Below are 18006 nucleotides of genomic sequence, written 5' to 3'. Positions count from 1 at the left end.
TAATGTTTGCACTTGGGACAGACACATTTGGTTTCACTGTCCTCACACAGATGTCTTTATTTTATCCCCCAGGACAGTTCCATCGGGCATCTGCCAATGCTCACTCAGCTAGTAGCAAGGCCACTTCCATGACCAAAACCCCCCTTGTTTTCATAGAATCACAGAATGGTTTGGATTGGAAAGAACCTTAAAGACCATCTTGTTTCACCCTGTCGTGGGTGACACCTTCCACTATCCCAGGTTGCTCCAAGCCCTGTCCAACCTGGCTTTGGGCACTTCCAGGGATGGGACAACCACAGCTGCTCTGGGCACCCTGTGCCACGGCCTCAGCACCCTTATAGGGAAGTCTGAGTCCTAACAGCCAAGATACATTTCTTTTCTTTAAGTTTAAAAGCATTCACCTTGTCCTAGCACTGTCTGCCTATATAAAAAGTTGCCTCGTTTACACAAGCCCCCTTTATAAGCCACTTGGGAAAGCACACGGGGTCTCACAGTGTGGCCTGACAAAACCCAGTACTGGAAGCAATCATATCCCATGGAGAAATTGAGGGAAAAACACTATTTACAGCCCTTCTCGGTCCCCAGGGTCACCTGTCCCCTCACAGCCACCCCCTCATGGCATAGGGGGGCCCTGCCCTGTGATTCCTGCCCAACTCCGGGCGTGAAACGGGGCGTGGAGATCGGACCAGGCGAAGGGGCTCATCCCCGGAGAAGGAGTTCATCCCCGGAGAAGGAGTTCATCCCCGGAGAAGGGGTTCAGCCCCGGGGACCATCCCCGGAGGAGGGACCGGGTGCGGCAGCTCTGCCCGGGGCCGGCAAAGGGCCGTGAGGAGAGCGCGCGGGGGGGGGCCGGAGATGGCGCCTTGCCGCGGCGGGTAATGGCGGCGGCGCTGAGGGAAGGGGAGGGGACAGGCCGTGAGGGCAGCGGCTGCCCTGCGCCATCGCCCCCCGCCGGCTGCGGGAGGGAGAGAGGGAGGGATGGGAAGGGAAAGGAAAAGAAAGGCGCCGCTTCCGCCACGGCGGGGCGGGCCCGGGCGGAGAGCGGCGGCGCGGCGGGGCTGGCAAGGGTAGGGGCGGTGAGGGCCGCGGCCCGGCGGGATGGGGGTGCCTGTCTCCCTGTCTCCCTCAGGAAAAGCCTGGTGGAGCCGGGATGGAAAGCAGGGCTCGAGGTTTCCCCCTGGGTACTAGCTATCCGCACTAGGGGAGCCCCTGTCAGAGGCAGCGGGGCCATGCGGGGGCAGTGATGCCATCGCTGCGGGGCTGCGAAGTCCCCCGCAGTCAGGGGTGCGGGTTTGCACTGAAATTAACTTAACCGTGGGTATTTCAAGTTATGGAAAGGATTCGGTCTTTTTGTGGCTCGTGGCGCATGTTTTTATAATCTAATGCTGTCATACTGTTGTTGTCGTTTTGTTCTTTTTCGGAAGCGATGGAAGCGAGTCCCATCGTGACGTCCAAGCAGCGAGAGGAGGTGGTGCACGGGGTGCCGACGGAGGTGGTGTGCACGGCCTTCTCCAACTCGGTCCTCGTGGTGGTCACACAGTACGGCAAGATGGGCACCATCGTCTACCTGGACCCCAACACCATCGGCGACAACGTGGGCAGGCCCTCGCTCACCACGAAGGTGCTGCTGGGCAAGGATGAGGTGAGGTGAGAGCGGATGTGAAACGCAGAGGCAGCAAGGATAAGGGGGAAATGTAGTAGGTGGGGCTGTGCAAGTTGCCAGGGAGTTGATGAATCACAGCAGTTAAGCAGTGTTTGAATAGTGATAAGATTAATTTTAAAATGAGGAAAGAGGGGCTCATCAGAAAAGTATGTGTGCTCGTCTGCTCTTGGACATAAAAGTTTAACTAACCGTGAGTGGTTTGCCGATCTGTTGTTTTGTGTCCTACATGGATTGCTTCTGCATGTTTATGGAAAGTTTGATAAAGCTCTGTTGATTTAAGGGTTGCAAGATTAAATATGCAGCCATTGATAACCTTTTTGGGTTTCTGTTCCAGTGAGTTTGTTTTCCTTTTCAGGTCTGTTTTCCCACCCCCATCCTCCCCCATCTATGCCAGCCCCATAATGGACTTTAGTTGCCCACTCCCAAGTGTGCCTGCCAGCACCTTCCCTGATAAAGTGTAATTTGTTTTGCTTCAACAAAATGAGGTTTTTATCGACCATTTCACAGCTAGAGAGAAAGCAGAAGCAAATGTGTTTCACAAACCATCAAGTGGTCAAACATTAAAACAGAAAGTTACAGAGCTACACGATTATGAGGCTTTCCACCAGGTTGAAGCTATCACATATTACTTGCTAGCTTTAACTAGACAAGCTATAGCAGCACAAGTTCCTGATTCTATCCATGACTTCCCCTTGTGGAGTTCTTTCTCTTGAGCAATAGCCTTCCTTTTTTGGAACATACTTTGCTTTCTCTGCTTTGATATCTGCGAATGATGACCACCTCCACCCCCAAGCTTATTTTGGGTTTTATTTGGAGATGGGAAGTGCTATGTTTACTTTGTTCATTCTATTTTTAAATAATTTTAACTAACTGATCTAAAGTTCAAGAAAAGACTTTCATAGTTTGCTGCTTTCCTGCTTGTCACTGCTAACATCCTTCTTTGGGATGTTGCACACTTCCAAACAGCAGCTAAAATACAGCAACTCATGCTTCCAACAGATACACAGCTATGGGTGCACATAAACCCTAGACAAGCTGGGTGCTTCAAAGCTGTGCTGGATGAGGTTGAGACTGGGCATGAGAAAACACCTCTTCACCAAGAGTGTGGTCAGACACTGGAGCAGGCTTGGGGTGGTTGAGGCTCTGTGCCTGTCAGTGTTTAAGAGCCATTTGGACAATCCCCTGAATAATGTGTTAACCTGGTCAGCTCTGAGTTGGTCAGGCAGTTGGGCTAGATGTCATTGTAGGTGCCTTCCAAATGAAATAGTCAATGCTGTTCTGATCTATTGTTAAAGAAAGCTCATGGAAAAGGTTATATCCCTTTTTTTTTTTGCCTCCTTCAGCCTCACTACTTATTTCTGCTTTTCATTATTCTATTAAAATAAAAAGCAACCTGTCTGTAACACCAGGCATACAAAAACTGTGTATATAACACCATTTGGGGATCTCTAGGAATTACAAAAATAACAGCTTTTTTCCAGAGCTTGTCAGTGGAACATCCCCTCTTCAGAAGAAATTTTTAAACAAAAAAATTGTGCTTGCAAACTTCTTCAGAAACCTGGCTGTGAAGGAAATAAAGGCATTTGGATCCACAGCATTTCATGTAATTTAACACTGGTGCCATAGTTCAGGTGGGAGGATTATGGAAGGAAAGATTCTGTGTACTGAGTTTCCAAGTTTCCCAGACAGTGCTGAACCCAATTCAAGTAAAGTTGTTTCAGGGTGGTGTGGGTGGCTGGCACACTCATGGGAGCAAACTCTTCCCTTTTAAGCTGGTTCAGAAAGTGCTTTCTGAAGTTCCCTGTCCCGTGGCTTACCTTTGCTGACCATGTTGGAATTCCTCAATGTGAGTCCAGGATCAACAGGTTCTCCACGTCAGTCCAGGATTCTTCCTCTCCTAACTCCTGCAGGAGGGCTTTCTCATCTGTAGGAGTGTACATCTGTATCCCTTTGCTTTTCAGCCCCTCGTTCATGTTTGTGCCAAAAACCTGGTGGCATTCGTGTCGCAGGAAGCTGGGAACAAACCCGTTCTCCTCGCCATGGCTTTAAAGGACAAAACCATGGAAGGAATACAGGCTCTACGAGAAGTGATCCGAAGTTGCCAAGTGTGGTGAAGTTGTGCCATCTGGATTCAAGGAAATGATCTTGAGGCCATGACTCATCACCACCTATTTAAAAGGACTAGAAATGAAAATGATGGAATGTCTTTGTGGTGGTTTTGGACGTCCTGAGGAATTTCATGAATTTTTCTCTACTGTGTAGAACATTTGTGGGTTTTATTACTGGGACAGGTTTGCAAGTCCATATAGACAGTGGTGAGACGAGAGCAGTTGTCTCAACATGGGAGAGAAGTGCTACTTTTATCATGGTGGGTGGGTCATTTTTTTGGGAAAGGGCTCAGCTCTGCACATGTGTCCCGAGGAGCAGCAGATGCCAAGCTCTGTAGCTGTGCCATACCGCAAAGGGGGAACACCCAGTGCAGAGGGAATAAAAGAAACATTGTCAAATCAAATTTTACCTGTTTTCTTTTTTGCTCTGTGAGAATCACTTCAATTGAAATACAAGCCTTGGTAAAAAATCAACAGCTGTATAATGGGAAAGGCTTTCTTGCCTTTTTTTAGGAAATGAGTCCTAGGTGGCTGCTTTTGTCCTTATGTCCATTCCTTTCTGGATGTAGTCTCATTTTCATTTTCTGCTTTCACTCTGAATTTAAAGAGAGGCAGATCATTTTATGAAAGCTGATGTCAGGGTGGGAGACAGGAACCCAAAATAGTGGTAAGAAAATCATCTCTGCCAATGGATTACATGGTACCAACACATCGGAGAAACAGAACATCCATAGACTGATCACCTGCAATGAGCATCTGTCCTAGGAGACATGGGGACAGATGGTTTGAGGGGTTACACAGGGTTGTTTCTGCCAATTCACTTAGAAAAAGTGTCAGATTGTGTTGTATGATCTGATGAAAAGATTAGTAGCCAAACTTTTGCCTTCTGCTTGGAAAGCACATTTGTTTTCACTTCTTGTAATAAACAACAAGAAGTAGTAAATTTTTAAGTGAGCTGTTACACACTTTTGTCACTTATGAACTTGACAGCCCAGACAGAGGCCAGGTCTTGGATTGTGGGCAGGGAGGAATTGTGCTAAGACCAGTTGGTACAGCAGAATTAGCACAGAGCCTGTGCCTGCCCCATCATGGTGATCCAGCTGCCAGGTCATTCTGCTGCTAAAAAATCCCCTAGAAATAGAAAAGCAGAAAATGGATTTTGAAAGGACTCTTTTCTCTGAAGTAAGAGTTATTTACAGCATTTAAAGGGATTATGAGAAATGAAAGTATTTTTTTAAAAATACAGTCAAACACTGCAGGCTTCCAGCTGCCCTTAACAAGAAACTTCATCTAAAAATAATTTTCTAAACTGTGCTTCCAAGAATCAAAGATTCACATCTGTCAGAGTGATAAATTTTTCTTCTTTTACTCTTCCCTTTTTTTTTTTTTTTTTTCTCTTTTTTTTTTTTTTTTTTTTTTTTTTTTTTTTTTTTTTTTTTTTTTTTTTCTGTCTAGGAAGGCTGAGAGAGGCATGTGGAATTATTGTCAATCTTGGTTTGCTAGTAGGGATTCTCTCCTGACAGAAATGAGGCTCTTACTGTGTCCATAGCTCCAGCAGCTTGAGGAGAACATGCATGAATCAGCACATTGGATGGAAATTGCATCTTCCACTGTGGCAATACAGTGGCATACCACTGCTGTGCCCCAAAGAGCTGAGCGTTACTACCTAAAAGCCAGGCACAAGTTAAGCACCTTCATTTCCTGACTGTGTATGTGCCACCTGGTGTGCATAGGGTGGTGGGTGAGGAAAGGATGTGGAAACATCTCTGATTTGATGCTTGGAGCCAGGACAGACTTACCTTGCTGCCTTTTCATGTGCGATAAATTAGAGCACGAGCAATTGGTCCTTCGACTTTGCTCCTCTCTGCTGCACAATAAACCAAGGGGAAGGCCTGCTCAAACAACAGGCACAAGGTGCCACCAGCTGCCTGCCTTTTAGTCGTCGCTCTCCTCTAGGCAGGGATTAATTCCCCCTTGCTGGGAAAGCTGCCTCTGCCACCCAGGCAGAGCTCTTGCCCCCGGCCTCAGGCCGTGTGCTGGGCGGGGGGCAGCGGCGTCGGGCCGCACCGCGGCTTTCCATCCGTGTTTGCTTTCCGGGCGTGGGTGCCGAGCACGGCGGACTGGAAAGGTAAGTTGGGTGGCTTTTCTACGGGAGACAAAGCCCGACCTGCTGCTCCAGCTCCCGCGGGGCCCGGGGCGCAGGGAGGGCGCTGCCAGGGTGAGCCGGGCACAGCGAGGGGGTGCTGGTAAGGTAAGCGGGGCCCGGCCGGGCCCGGGGCACAGCAAGGCCCCTGAGGGGCTGGCAGGGAGAGTGGGACGCTAGTGGGAAAAGTGGGGTGCTGATGTGACAGGGGAGCAGCGAGGGCGAGTGGGGTGCTGACGAGGCCCAAGGGCGGTGGGGCACTGTCGGGAGCCGGGGAGCAGCGAGGGTAACTGGGGCAGCGGCAGGGCCCGCGGCCAGCGGGCGGGCAGGGCCGGGACGGTGTCCGGAGGAGGAGTCTCCAGCGGTGCAGGTGGAGGAGGGCACGGGGGATGCAGAGCCCGGTGCACGGCAGCCAGACTCCCTCCCGGAGCAGCCCCAAAGGGTGAGTGGGGCCCTGGGGGGTGTACAGCAGCTGGGGGAAACCTCACAAAGCAGGGTTGACCCAGCCATTGGTTCTGAGCACCTGTGGGAGCTGCTGGGAGGGCAGAGCCTCCTCTAAGAGACCTGTGCCTGCGTCATGCACTCCTCCAGATGGGCTTCAGAGAGGGCTCGGTGCTGCCCTGCCGCGATTTGTAGCTGTGTGCTGTGTGTCCTTCCCCCTGAGTGGCCTGATGGTGGTGTGGAGAGGCTGGTCCCGTAAATAGCCCGAGTGTCCTGGCTTTATCCGAGAGCAGTCAGGAGGAAAGGCATACCTCCTGCTCTGGTGGGGCTAAGCCTGCATGCTCCCCTCCCCAGGATGTGGGTCAGGGATCTCAGAGGCGCTGCTGGGGGGCTGCGAGGGCTCTCCTTTCCCTGACTTTCTTCACCCCACAGGGCGCTGCCACTGAGGTGGGGATTTATTCTATGTGCTGCAGGACACAGGGAGGGACGTGAGCTGGGGGTCTGGGCTCTGGCAGCCGGCAGATGGAGGGGAATCCCTGGCAAGGTGAAAAGCCCCATTTGCAGGTGGTCTGCCTGAACACAAGCTTCACTGCTCAGTTTATCTTTTCAGTTCTCACTTAGCATCTCTAATATCCCAGGGAATGTGTGTAACAGGTAGACACTGTATGGCAGGTACCTGCAAGGTGTCTGAAAACAGACAGATTGAATATGGCTCAGTCCCATCAAGGAGCTGAATTTTGCAGCTGGTGTTATTCCCGGTGTCTCCTTGCTGCCTTTGTTTTGGAAGCAAATGGCTCTCTAACTGCATTGAATTGCCTGACTACCTTGCAGGGCCGGGATCTAATTACCTGTGGAGCTGGGAGCCCTGTCTCTGAGCGGCACAGAGGCTTTTGCTTTTAATGACTTGTTCTGCAATGTTCAGAGTGTGACAATGTCAGGGAGGCTGCCAGGACTGGTTGTTGGTGCCACCGTGCTCAATGGTGGGAAAGTTAATAGGGATGTCTTGGGCCAAGCATTTGTGGCACAGCACTGGGTTGAAAACAGAATAAATGGATCTTGTGAAGAGCACAGCTCTCTGCCGTGTCTTGGGGAGTAGGCTGGATCACTAGAAAAGTGGTTAGAAAAACACAGCTAGAAAGAGTGAGCTTTCATCCTGCTCTGTCATGGTGCTCTGGCAGAGGCAAAGCGTGGCCAAATCCGGATTAGCCCCAGCCAGCAGCAGGGCAGTCCCCAGAAGGAGAGAGGAGTGATTGGAGATCTGGGCGCAGCCGAACTCTCATCTCCTTCCCTATGCCACGAGCTATCTCCGTCCTCCTGTTAATGTTTACAAGGCAGGTCCGGCAGCATCTAAGTCTGTCCAAAGACCAGCTCCCGCCCGGCTTTCCCGGGATCCTTTTTCCACAGGACGGTGGCAGGGAGGAAGAGCGCGGCTCCCTGCTGCCTGTGTAACACTACCGGCCCCGCTGCTGTCCCCGCAGCCAGCTCCAGCCCCGCTCCCAGCGGCGCAGCTACTCCAGGGTGAGCTCCTGGGGCCTCGCCAGCTGCCCGGGCATCTCCGCTTACACACTGCCAGGCGGAGCCGGGGAAAGGTATTTTTAGGGCTGTTGATCTGACACCAGCTGAGTTTGCTCTCCTGTGAGGTTGGGGTTCGGTGAGAGGGCAGAACAGGGAGCCGCAGGGTCAGCTCTTGCTTTGGTTTGTTTAATTGGACCGAGGTCATTCCCTACCACTCTTATCTGTGGCAGATATTTTTATGCTCCTCTCCAGTTCATGCTTACAGTTTTACCCCAGGTGATAGTTACCTAGCAGCTAAAATATTTGTTTATTAACAGTGCACTGAGAAGCATCTATATTGTTAGAGTTCAGCTTGCAGGTTGTTGGGTTTTTAAACCACTATTGTTATACTTGGGAAAAAGCAGCTTTCCATAGATTAACAGAAAGAAAACCCAAACATGGCAGTTTATGCATCTGTTGGCCTTGAGATATGAAGCTGCCCTATAAATAATTGCTTATTAGGTTGGTCCTTGCTGTCTGTAACCACAGGCTACACGGTGTCCGTATGCCCAGCCACCCTCTGCACCAGGAATGCTCAGTGCCTTGGGGCAGCCAGCTTTGAGGAGCACACACCGAGCAGCGAGATGCCAGAGCACTCCTGCATCCCCAAGGGCAGCAGCTCTGCCTCTGCCATGGCAGGTTTGCTCCCTTGTGCTTAATTTGGGTACAGGAGGGACTGCTGGCTGTCCTTCAGGTCTTGAGGTTGGCACTACTGGCACACTGACACCCCCACAATCCCAAAATAACTGGGTGAAGAATGTGGGTGACACCAAATGTCTGGTTTCTTGGGCAGCCCTAGGCTTTGCCCCCAGCAGGCCACACATGATGAAAGGAGCTAAATTTGGGGGGGGACCTGGTGTTTCCTGGGCTCCCAAGGAAGATGACACAAGTGTCCTGATGGCTTGTTGGTAAGGAACTCTTTATTATCCTGGGTGAGGGATTGGTTTAACCCTTAAGTCTCTGGTTTCTGATTTAAAAGATGCACAGATCATTCCCTTTCAAGTGGGAGTGATTCCTGAGAAAGCAAAGAGCAAAGCTGGGAAGGAGAAGTGTGTCTTTTGGGAGACATGGGAACTGCATAGACCTCAGGAAAAAGAGGGTCTGCTCCTGAAGGATATTTGCATTTTCTTGCTGGGAGAAGCAAACACAATCATGGCAAAGGGGCTGGTTTGGGTGAAGGACACCCTGGAAAAACCCTGGGGAGGAGATAAACCCCACAGGAGGTTTGTACATGCTGTGCGGGCTGGGAAATCTGCTGGGACCTTCCCTGTCCTGCACCACTCCCCTTCCCTCTCCCTCCCTGCAGATGAGTAATGCCACACGTGCTGTGCCCTCTCCCGTGGCACCTGGCACGCCGGGGCCTGGCACAGCAGCCAGGCTGGCCTCAGCCCCGCCATTCTCAGCTGTTGCCCTGCTTACGGCTGCCCACAACAACTCCCAGGAGAGCCAGCAGCTTTTCCTGACCACGACGGCGGCGCAGGTCATCTCTGGCATCTTCGTGTGGTCAGCACTCATCGTCACCTTCCACCAGGTATGGGCTGCAGCACAGGTGGGACTCAGCACAGGGGTTGACATGAGAGCAAAACTATCGATTGCCCCCAAGTCCATTGCAAATCACTCAGCTCTGGGTGAGTATTTCTTCCTGTTGCTGCCCAGAGGAGATATCCCTGCTGTCAGGAGCCTGGTGCTGGCAGCTCGTAAGGATGGACTTTGCCCACACTCTCCCCAGGTGGTTGCCAGAGCCAGGAGAGGCTGCAGGGCATTGGCACTGCCCAGAGGAAACACCCAGTGGGGCATTTGGGGTGTTTGGGGTGCCCAGCACCAGCTGCCTTGAGGCATACCCCGAGTGGGCATGGTTTAGGGGGCTGTGCAGGTCCATGCTGCTGAAGGCAGCCCTGGGGCAAGCGGCTCTCTCCAAGCACTGGGATGGGGCTGCACAAGGGAGGGCACATTCCTCACACAGCCCAGGGAAAGAACCTGATTTCCACATTTTTTCATGCAAGGGATGGGCCCAGGGACTGAGATGGAGCCTGTTGTGTGTGTTCACTGTGATGGGTCTGTGGTGGAAAGCTGGCAGAGCTCTCACCCCAGAGAGAAAGGTTAACACAGCACCCCTGTGCCTTGAGGGCATCTCTAGTTCCCATCCTGACCTGTGGCAGCCACAACTCTGCATGCTGGGCACTTTGCAGATCTACACACACCTGAGGAATTACACCATCCCCAAGGAGCAGCGCTACATCATCCGCATCCTCTTCATCGTGCCCGTCTATGCCTTTGACTCCTGGCTCAGCCTCCTCCTCCTCGGCAGCCACCAGTACTACGTCTACTTTGACTCGGTGCGGGACTGCTATGAAGGTGAGCACAGCATCTGCTCAGCAGGGAGGCTGAAGGCAAAGCAGGGCTCTCATCCTGCTCACCTGCCTCTGGAGCACCTTGCGTTGCAATCTCCATTGCTTTCGCTTCCCACTCTCCCTTCCTCCATGAAGGAGTTTTCCTCTTCTCTGTCAGCAGCACGGAGGGAATGCCCCACACACAAACATGAGCTGCTGCCTTTCAGACACAGGCTTGGAGGGACCCCAGCACCACATTCCTGGAAAAGAGGTTTTCTGGCTGCCTGTGGGGTAGAAGTGCAGCTTCTCTAAAACACAAGGCAGATGTACCCAAGAAACTGGGGAGTTGGGGTGTGTTGAAGTGCAAGGGAAACTTGTCAGGATTAAGGCTGTTTTTCTACCTTGGTCCTCTCTTCCTCAGGAGCTAAGTTGTGTGGGCATTTGCATTGCTTCAGGTTTGGTGTATATGAAAAATAAGTGGTGAGGATGTCCAAGAAAACTTTCAAGACCTGCTGCTTGCTGGCCACCAGCCATTTGTGCTGCCCCTTAGTAATTCTGAAGTAGTTCCATGCAGATGGTCCTTGGATAGATTGTGTGTGCCCAGAGGAGCTGCTGTGTCTGTAATGAACTCTGTGCACATAGTGCAATATGTCTGACTCCACTTGGAAGTCAGATAGATTTGACCTGCTGCTCCTCTCACTGGGCTCTCACCCACCAGCATCCCAAATCTTGATGCAGTGCCAGGTTGAATGAGGAAACACCTGAGCAGGAAGGAATGTGAGATGAAACAACCCCCTCCAGGACTTCCATCAGTCCTGCTGATCATGTCTGCCCTTGCCTTGGCAGCTTTTGTGATTTACAGCTTCCTGAGCCTGTGCTTCGAGTACCTCGGAGGGGAGAGCACCATCATGACAGAGATCCGAGGGAAGCCCATTGCGTAAGTCCCAGCATCCTGTGGGTTCCTCCTCCACCCGCTATTTCCACCCAGCACCCCCAATGGCATCCCCTCACCTTCTGCTTCCAGGTCCAGCTGCTTTTACGGGACCTGCTGCCTTCAGGGTATGTCCTACTCCATTGGGTTCCTGCGCTTCTGCAAGCAGGTGGGTACCCCATGGGGAGCACTGACTCCTCTTCCCTCAGATGAGGGATCTCTGGGGGGCAGGTTCCTTCCCCACTGCCCTGCCAAAGGGGATTAGCTTCATTATTCACTTAAGATGCTGGATTTGGAGGCTTTTTTCGTCTGAGGGAGGCAGGTCACCAGCTTGCTGGCACCTGGCCAGCAGCAAGGCTGCTTGCTGTCCTTGCTTCTGACTCACTGCTGAGTCAGGGTCTCCTCCCACTGCAGAGCTCAGATTGCCATCTCTGTCCAGTCCCAGGTTAGCCTGGACGCTGTCTCACTCTCCAGCACTGCACTGTGGGCTGAATCCTGTCACCTGTTTGTCCCCAAGCTCTCTGGTCCCTCACCTTGGACTGGCTATGCTGCCTTTTAAGAGCTGCCTTCTGGAAGCCCCACTCCCTCACATCTGCAGACCTTGTGCCGGTTCATATTTCACCCCAGAGCACTGCTCTCTCCTCTGTGTGTGTCCCTGGAGCAGAGGGGTGGGATGTCCTGCTGCCCATAGTACACCACGTCTCTCTGTGCAGGCCACGCTGCAGTTCTGCATTGTGAAACCCCTCATGGCAATCGTCACCATCATCCTGCAGGCGTTCGGGAAGTACCACGATGGAGACTTCAAGTGAGGATGCTGGGTGGGGCTGGGTGGGGTGAAAGGGAGAGGATGGATCCCTGCTCCAGTGTGTCCTGCCAGTCTCCCCAGGAAGCTGCTCCATGGATAGAGCATTGTGAGCTTAAAGTGCCAAGGAACAGAGACTCACTGCCCCCAAACAATAAAGGGACAAAACTCCTGTGAGCCATAATAAATAAAATAATAAATAAAATTAGGTCCCACCAGCAAAGGAGAAGCTGTTATCTCTGCCCTCCTCCCCCTCCTGGGCTGTGTTCTCCCCCACAGCAAAGTTATGCACCCTCCCCTTCCCCATTTGATCTCTCTTTGCCCCCAGCTGCATTTGCTTTGCTCCCCACAGCCCAGGGCAGCAGCTCTCTCTCTCTCCCTCTCTGCCTGCAGTGTCCACAGTGGATACCTCTACATCACCATCATCTACAACTTCTCTGTCAGCCTGGCCCTTTATGCCCTTTTCCTCTTCTACTTCGCCACCATGGACTTGCTGCGCCCGTTTGAGCCAGTCCTCAAGTTCATCACCATCAAGGCCGTCATCTTCCTCTCCTTCTGGCAAGGTGGGTCCCACCATGGATGCCCCATGCTTCTCCTCCCGTAGCCCCACCTGGATCCGGGGTGCAGGAGCAGAACTCATCCCTCTCCCTTCCCCCACTCAGGGACACTGCTGGCAATCCTGGAGAAATGTGGGGTGATCCCTGAAGTTCAGATCATCGATGGGAAGGAGGTGGGAGCTGGGACAGTGGCTGCTGGCTACCAGAACTTCATCATCTGCATTGAAATGTTCTTCGCTTCCATTGCCCTGCGCTACGCATTCACCTGCCACGTGTACAGGGAGAAGAAAGAAAACTCAACAGGTAACTATTCCTCACTTCCTCCTTTCTTCAATGACTAAGGAAAGAAGAAACCTCCCTTATTTTATTAGTATCCCATTACCAGTGGGATGCTAAAAGCTACAAGAGCAATTTCTTTATCCTATACTCCATGCATTTCTTCTCCCTCTTCCTTCATGACACCCACAATGACTAAGGAAAGAGGAAACCTCCCTTATTTTATTAGTATCCCATTACCAATGGGATGCTAAAAGCTACAAGAGGAATTTCTTTATCCTGTACTCCATGCATTTCTTCCTCTTCCCTCATGACACCCACATGCTAAAACACGGGGGCAGGTAAGGAGATCTTGGTGTGGCTGGGCAGGATTAGGGGATGGTGATGTTACCCACATGCTCTTGGACAAGATCTATCCTTTGGAACATGGAGCTGGGATTGCCTTCCTTCTCCTTGGCACTGCAAGCTGACATGGCCCACAATGAGCCCCTGATCTTCACTTTCTAAGGGGAAGTGTCTTGGATCACTTGGGCTCATTGTCTGCTGTCCCATCACCCTCCTGCTGTCCCTGTTTTGCAGCAAACCTCGCCCCGATGCAGAGCATCTCGAGTGGGCTGAAGGAGACCATCAGCCCCCAGGACATCGTGCAGGATGCCATCCACAACTTCTCACCTGCGTACCAGCACTACACCCAGCAGTCGATGCAGGAGGCAGAGCGCAAAGCACCAGGGGAGAATGGGCATGTGGCCTCCAAGATAGATGGACAGAGCAGCAGGAAGAGCAAAAACATTGAAAAGAGAATGCTAATCCTGTCAGATGAAGAGCTGTAGGAGGTATCAGAAGAGACACTGACACTGAAGAGGTTTTAATCCATGCAGAGGGCAGGTGTCTTGAGGCTGAGACAGCCTGGGCTAATCAGAATACTGAGAAGCCAGGAACTCTATCCAAAAAGCCAGTCTCTCAAAGGGAAGATGCAATAACCCAGAAAAGGTTAAATGAAATAGTGCCAGCTTCTGCTGTCATGGATGAAGCTGTGTTGGACCCTGTGTTGCAGCCTGGGCTTTGCTGCCCCACTGCTGCTGTCTCTCTGCCAGCCCTGTGCCAATGCTGGGTATGCCAGGCAGGGAGGGGAGCTGGGGTGCAGGACAGACCAGCTGCCCTCGCCCTACTCTTACCTCCAAGCACTGCTGAGGCCTGAGAGAAATGCTTTTCTCAGCACAGTTCTGCTCTAGTTTCTCCCAATTTGAGTAAAAAATGATCTCCAAGGGCTCTGTGGAGAAAACCAGCCCAGGAAGGTGACTTCGCTTCACCTCAAAACCCGGTAAAGGTTGAAAGACGTCATTCCTTATTTTTACAACTTTCTCCCTCTCCTTCTCACAGCAAAGCTTATAGAGATGTGCAAAAGACCTTTACCATGGAGAAAGAGTAAGTCATCTTCTTCTCCCTCCAGATGTGGATGCAGCTGTCCAAGTAACTCCCCTGGGAGTGTGGCAGGACCTCACTGGGACTAACCAGAGGTCTGCAGCTGCATTTCTGAGAGCTGCCGGTGACAGAAGTGCTTGTTTATGTCTAAACCAGCTTATCTCTGAACGGATCAGAAGTTAAAAGGGATTCCAGATTCCTTATCAGAATCTTTACTAGGGAACCAGACTGTGACTGGTGGTGGTAGGAATTCACTTAGTGGGAACTGTCTGTTCCTCCTAACCCTTCACTATTCCCCATCCCTGGGTTTTGCCTGACCTGTGGGAAGGCAAGCAGGAGCTGAGCCCAGCTGGGTGACCATGGTGAGGATAGAGAGGTACTGAGGGATGTTGCCACGTGGGGCAAGACCACAGGCAAGGGAAGACTGTGTATGGAGGGATGATCTTTGTATCAGTGATGGTGAGCTCATATCCTTCTGTTAAGACTTCTCCTTTCTTCCCCATTTCTTAGTCTAATTTCTATTCTTCTGTTAATGAGATGATCCCTGGGAATGAATTTAGGCACTGGTTGGTCTGTTGTCTGGGAAGGTAGCTAGCTAGTGGAAGGGTGAAGGCAAATCTATAGCCTCAGATTTGCAGTCATGTGGCAAACAAACCAATGGATAAGGCTTGGAGCCCTTTTAAACACAACTCATAGAATTTAGATCCTTTTTTTCCCTGCTCTTAAGCTGCAAAATGTAAATCACAACACAAAATTATTTATTTTTTTTCCTAATAAACAGCATTTTCTAGCACGGAGCAAGCATGCATTTTCACTGAGCTCAGCAAGCAAAGCCCACGATCTGCCTGTTCCTGCTATAATGCTGATGCTCTTAAGCTTAACGTCCTCCCTGCCCCTCAATGCTGGCCCAGCAGAAATACCTGCACACGCAGCATCCTGCACATTTTGGCATTCCTACAGGATTTGTGCTCATCTTTTTCACTCCACAAAGAACGTGCGTGTCTCCCACTTCCTCTCCTCGCACAGCACCTCCTCCACCCCTCACCTAAGCTGTGGATGCAGTGTTCAGAGGTGCTGGATCTGGTTTAGCTAAGCTAAGCCCAGACTCCAGCACCAAGACAAGCTCTGTTTATTATTATTATTATGGAGAAATCTTACCATGCTATAGCCCAGATTCCGCATGAGCAACCTATAGTTCAGCCAGTCCTGCAAGTCCCTCTGGTTCGAAGGAGCGCTGCTCCCACCTGCTCAGCCGGTGAGACTGCTGCCACTTTTCCTGCAGGAAGGTCCATAAACAAGAGCCAGATGCTGTGCACATCCAGGCATTCATCCAGGATCCTGCACATCCTGGGAGCAAGACTGTCCTGCATAGAAAGTGCAGCCTCAGTACTCAGGGACAAGGCTGCTTGGCTTTGTAATGCAGCCAGCACAGAGGCAGGGATATCTCAGATGAACATCTTGGTCTTCACCCCTCTGGGAGAGGACAGCCACAGCTGCAGGAACAGAGGCTGCTCTGGCTCCTGGGGCGAGGACAGACTGCAAAGGTGATGATGGCACATCTGCTGGCGTGCTCACAGCCGCTGAGATAAAGACTTGCACAAGAACACAGCAAGAACCGTGGTTGTACTTCATTGCACAAATGATCGACTCCGCTGCATAATGGGCTGCCTCCATTGCTCTGCCAGCAGGTGCAATTCCCAATGCAGACAATAACATTTGCCTATTTATGTCAAGCCCTGATTACTGTATTATATGTAAAACAGATCTTTCTTGCAAGCCAAACAAGGGGGGGAAGAAAAAAAAAAAAGTCAGCTGTGACTCATGCAAGTCAGCAGTGTGATACCAGCCTGAAGGAGCCGTGCTGGGCTGGACACCAGCTGGCTGCCGCGACGGCAACAGCAGGCACCCTCCCTGCTCCAGCCGGCGAGAGCTGGGCCTCCTGCTCGTCCTTCTTCTTGGAGAGGGAAGAGAGGCAAGAGCTGATGGCTCAGGCTGGGCACTGTCACGGCCCTCAAACCCTTAGGCTGTCAAAAGGCATCCATGGGGAACAGAAATGCCAGCGCTGATGTAGGCTGGACGCGGTCTCCTCTGCTAACGCGTCTCCTCCACTTCCTCAACAAGGACACGGGGAAAGCTGGCGGCGAGCACACGGGTGACCTACACAGGAGCCTGCTGTGCCTGGAGCCACGCCAGCAGGCAGCCCGGGAGGAACAGGCGTCTCTCACTGCCAGCAGCAGGCTCCAGTGGTCGGCAGATTTGTTTCCCCGTTGTCGCTTGTCCTCGGGCTTTCCCCAAGGACAAGGCTGAGCTGCAGCTATTGGATCTCCTGGTGCTTTTTGGGCTTGGATCAGGCAGGTTTACACCCCACTCGTGTCAGGGATGATCATCACAGGCACACTGCCACTACACCTGCAGGAGCTCAGCCTGACCTCCCTAAAAGCAGAGGGGAAGGAAGGCAGCCGCTGGCACCACAGCAGAGGTAGCTCTCATGCATGGCTGCTCGCTGCACAGCACCCAGAGACAGACTTCTTTTTTTGGGTGCTAGCACTCACCAGCAAGTGCCTAGGCCCAGCTGCTGACAGGCAGCAGACTGCCAGTCCTGTGCCAGAGAGCAGGATTTGTGCTTTCACCACCCCGTTCAGAGACCTTCTATGCTCCTCCCCTATGCATGGTGAATATTGAGCTTTCTTTCACTTATGAACCTTCACCTGGCCCATTCCTGATGCCCTTTTCCTGCTGAACTAATGCTCCTCCATCCCTCCAACAGTCACAACTGGTCCACCTCCCTGTCCCCTCTGTTGTCACCAGCTCCTTGCTGCAGTGACTCCAGGCAGGAGCCAAAGCAGCTGATGATGCTTTTTTTGCTCAGCACAGAGACTGCCATCACCCTCAGGCTTCACCCACGTGCCTGCTCAGCCAAGCCTGCCTGGCCCCACCTAATGACCATCCATTACCTGCTGACACACAAAGCCTTTCAGCCCTGCTCCTCTTCACTTTGCCCTACCTCTTAATTCCAGCTTTGGCCAACACACCCATCTGTCTCCAACCTACTGCCTCAACACAGGCCAAGTGTTTTGCCCCCTTCAGCTGTTCCCTCAAGAAATTCTACCCCTTGAAATATGGAATTAAAGCCAACACAGCCCCTGAAAGCTCACTGGCACAAGGTACCACCTTTTCCAAAGCCCCAACAGGGAAAAGCAAAAAGATGAAGTATTGATGTAAGGGGTTAAAGCAGTTTATTCACAAGCAGTCACACAGGGAAAGCATGAAGGGATATTTCACAACCCAAAGGCAGAGAGGAGTGTGTCTCTCCAGCAATTCCAGACAGGTCACAGTGTCTCCAAGCCACAAGTGGCTTTGCTCAGCATCACAACTACAGGCAGGTACCTGCTGAGCTGTCAGTCCTGCTTGTGCCAACACAGACACCCCCTGATTGTGCACAAAGACAGAGCCCCTGGGTCAGGAACAGACACACACGGTCTGAGCACAGCATCGACCTGACAAACAGCTCAAACAAGAGCTATCCCTGGAGCACATTCCAAGTGTCCCAAGAAAGCACCACAGGAAGGCTGAGATGGACTCCAGGAGGTTGGGTCAGATGATTGCAAAAGCCCAAGCTGCCATCCCACTCGCCTTAGCCCAGCCTGCCTCCAAAAAACACATCGCTCACCGCAGCGCCACGGCCAGCCGGGTGCTGCACTGGGGACAGGCAGCAAAAAAACCCGAGGAAAACACTCCACTGAAGATCAATTCAGGATCCAAAACGCTGACCATAGAAC

At 51.8% G+C, this 18006-nt stretch overlaps 2 protein-coding genes across 10 annotated transcripts; both read left to right on the top strand.

Annotated features, from left to right (window-relative positions):
• The first annotated feature begins 680 nt into the window (after nt 1–680).
• PSMG3 (proteasome assembly chaperone 3) lies at nt 681–4263 on the top strand. 6 transcript variants are annotated; one of them, XM_041402005.1, is made up of 3 exons: nt 681–791; nt 1425–1642; nt 3625–4263. In XM_041402005.1, exons 2-3 carry the CDS (start codon nt 1427–1429, stop codon nt 3775–3777), a joined length of 369 nt encoding a protein of 122 aa, XP_041257939.1. In that variant the 5' UTR covers nt 681–791; nt 1425–1426; the 3' UTR covers nt 3778–4263. The 6 variants fall into 6 exon arrangements, with proteins under 6 accessions (XP_041257939.1, XP_041257938.1, XP_041257937.1 ...); XM_041402004.1 differs by having other exon boundaries at nt 730–875; XM_041402003.1 differs by lacking the exon at nt 681–791 and adding an exon at nt 1014–1067.
• A 1771-nt stretch (nt 4264–6034) lies between these two features.
• Nucleotides 6035–15934, top strand: TMEM184A (transmembrane protein 184A). 4 transcript variants are annotated; one of them, XM_041401993.1, is made up of 9 exons: nt 6035–6356; nt 9216–9440; nt 10099–10264; nt 11086–11176; nt 11264–11339; nt 11884–11975; nt 12366–12535; nt 12635–12832; nt 13385–15934. In XM_041401993.1, exons 2-9 carry the CDS (start codon nt 9216–9218, stop codon nt 13633–13635), a joined length of 1269 nt encoding a protein of 422 aa, XP_041257927.1. In that variant the 5' UTR covers nt 6035–6356; the 3' UTR covers nt 13636–15934. The 4 variants fall into 4 exon arrangements, with proteins under 4 accessions (XP_041257927.1, XP_041257928.1, XP_041257929.1 ...); XM_041401994.1 differs by lacking the exon at nt 6035–6356 and adding an exon at nt 8694–8817; XM_041401995.1 differs by lacking the exon at nt 6035–6356 and adding an exon at nt 8828–9132.
• Nucleotides 15935–18006: the final 2072 nt, after the last annotated feature.

This window comes from Onychostruthus taczanowskii, unplaced genomic scaffold (assembly GCF_017590055.1).
Source record: "Onychostruthus taczanowskii isolate IOZ18803 unplaced genomic scaffold, ASM1759005v1 scaffold19, whole genome shotgun sequence".
Taxonomy (NCBI): domain Eukaryota; kingdom Metazoa; phylum Chordata; class Aves; order Passeriformes; family Passeridae; genus Onychostruthus; species Onychostruthus taczanowskii.
This window is presented reverse-complemented; position numbering and strand designations above follow the sequence as displayed.

Excerpts from the sequence above, each read along its gene's own strand:
- TMEM184A (XM_041401992.1), top strand. The coding sequence starts at position 9,141 with ATGCTGTGCGGGCTGGGAAATCTGCTGGGACCTTCCCTGTCCTGCACC. Across the intron at positions 9,441-10,098 it reads TCATCGTCACCTTCCACCAG|ATCTACACACACCTGAGGAA; the intron begins GTATGGGCTGCA and ends GGCACTTTGCAG. Across the intron at positions 10,265-11,085 it reads GGTGCGGGACTGCTATGAAG|CTTTTGTGATTTACAGCTTC; the intron begins GTGAGCACAGCA and ends TTGCCTTGGCAG.
- PSMG3 (XM_041402005.1), top strand. The coding sequence starts at position 1,427 with ATGGAAGCGAGTCCCATCGTGACGTCCAAGCAGCGAGAGGAGGTGGTG. Across the intron at positions 1,643-3,624 it reads TGCTGCTGGGCAAGGATGAG|CCCCTCGTTCATGTTTGTGC; the intron begins GTGAGGTGAGAG and ends TTTGCTTTTCAG.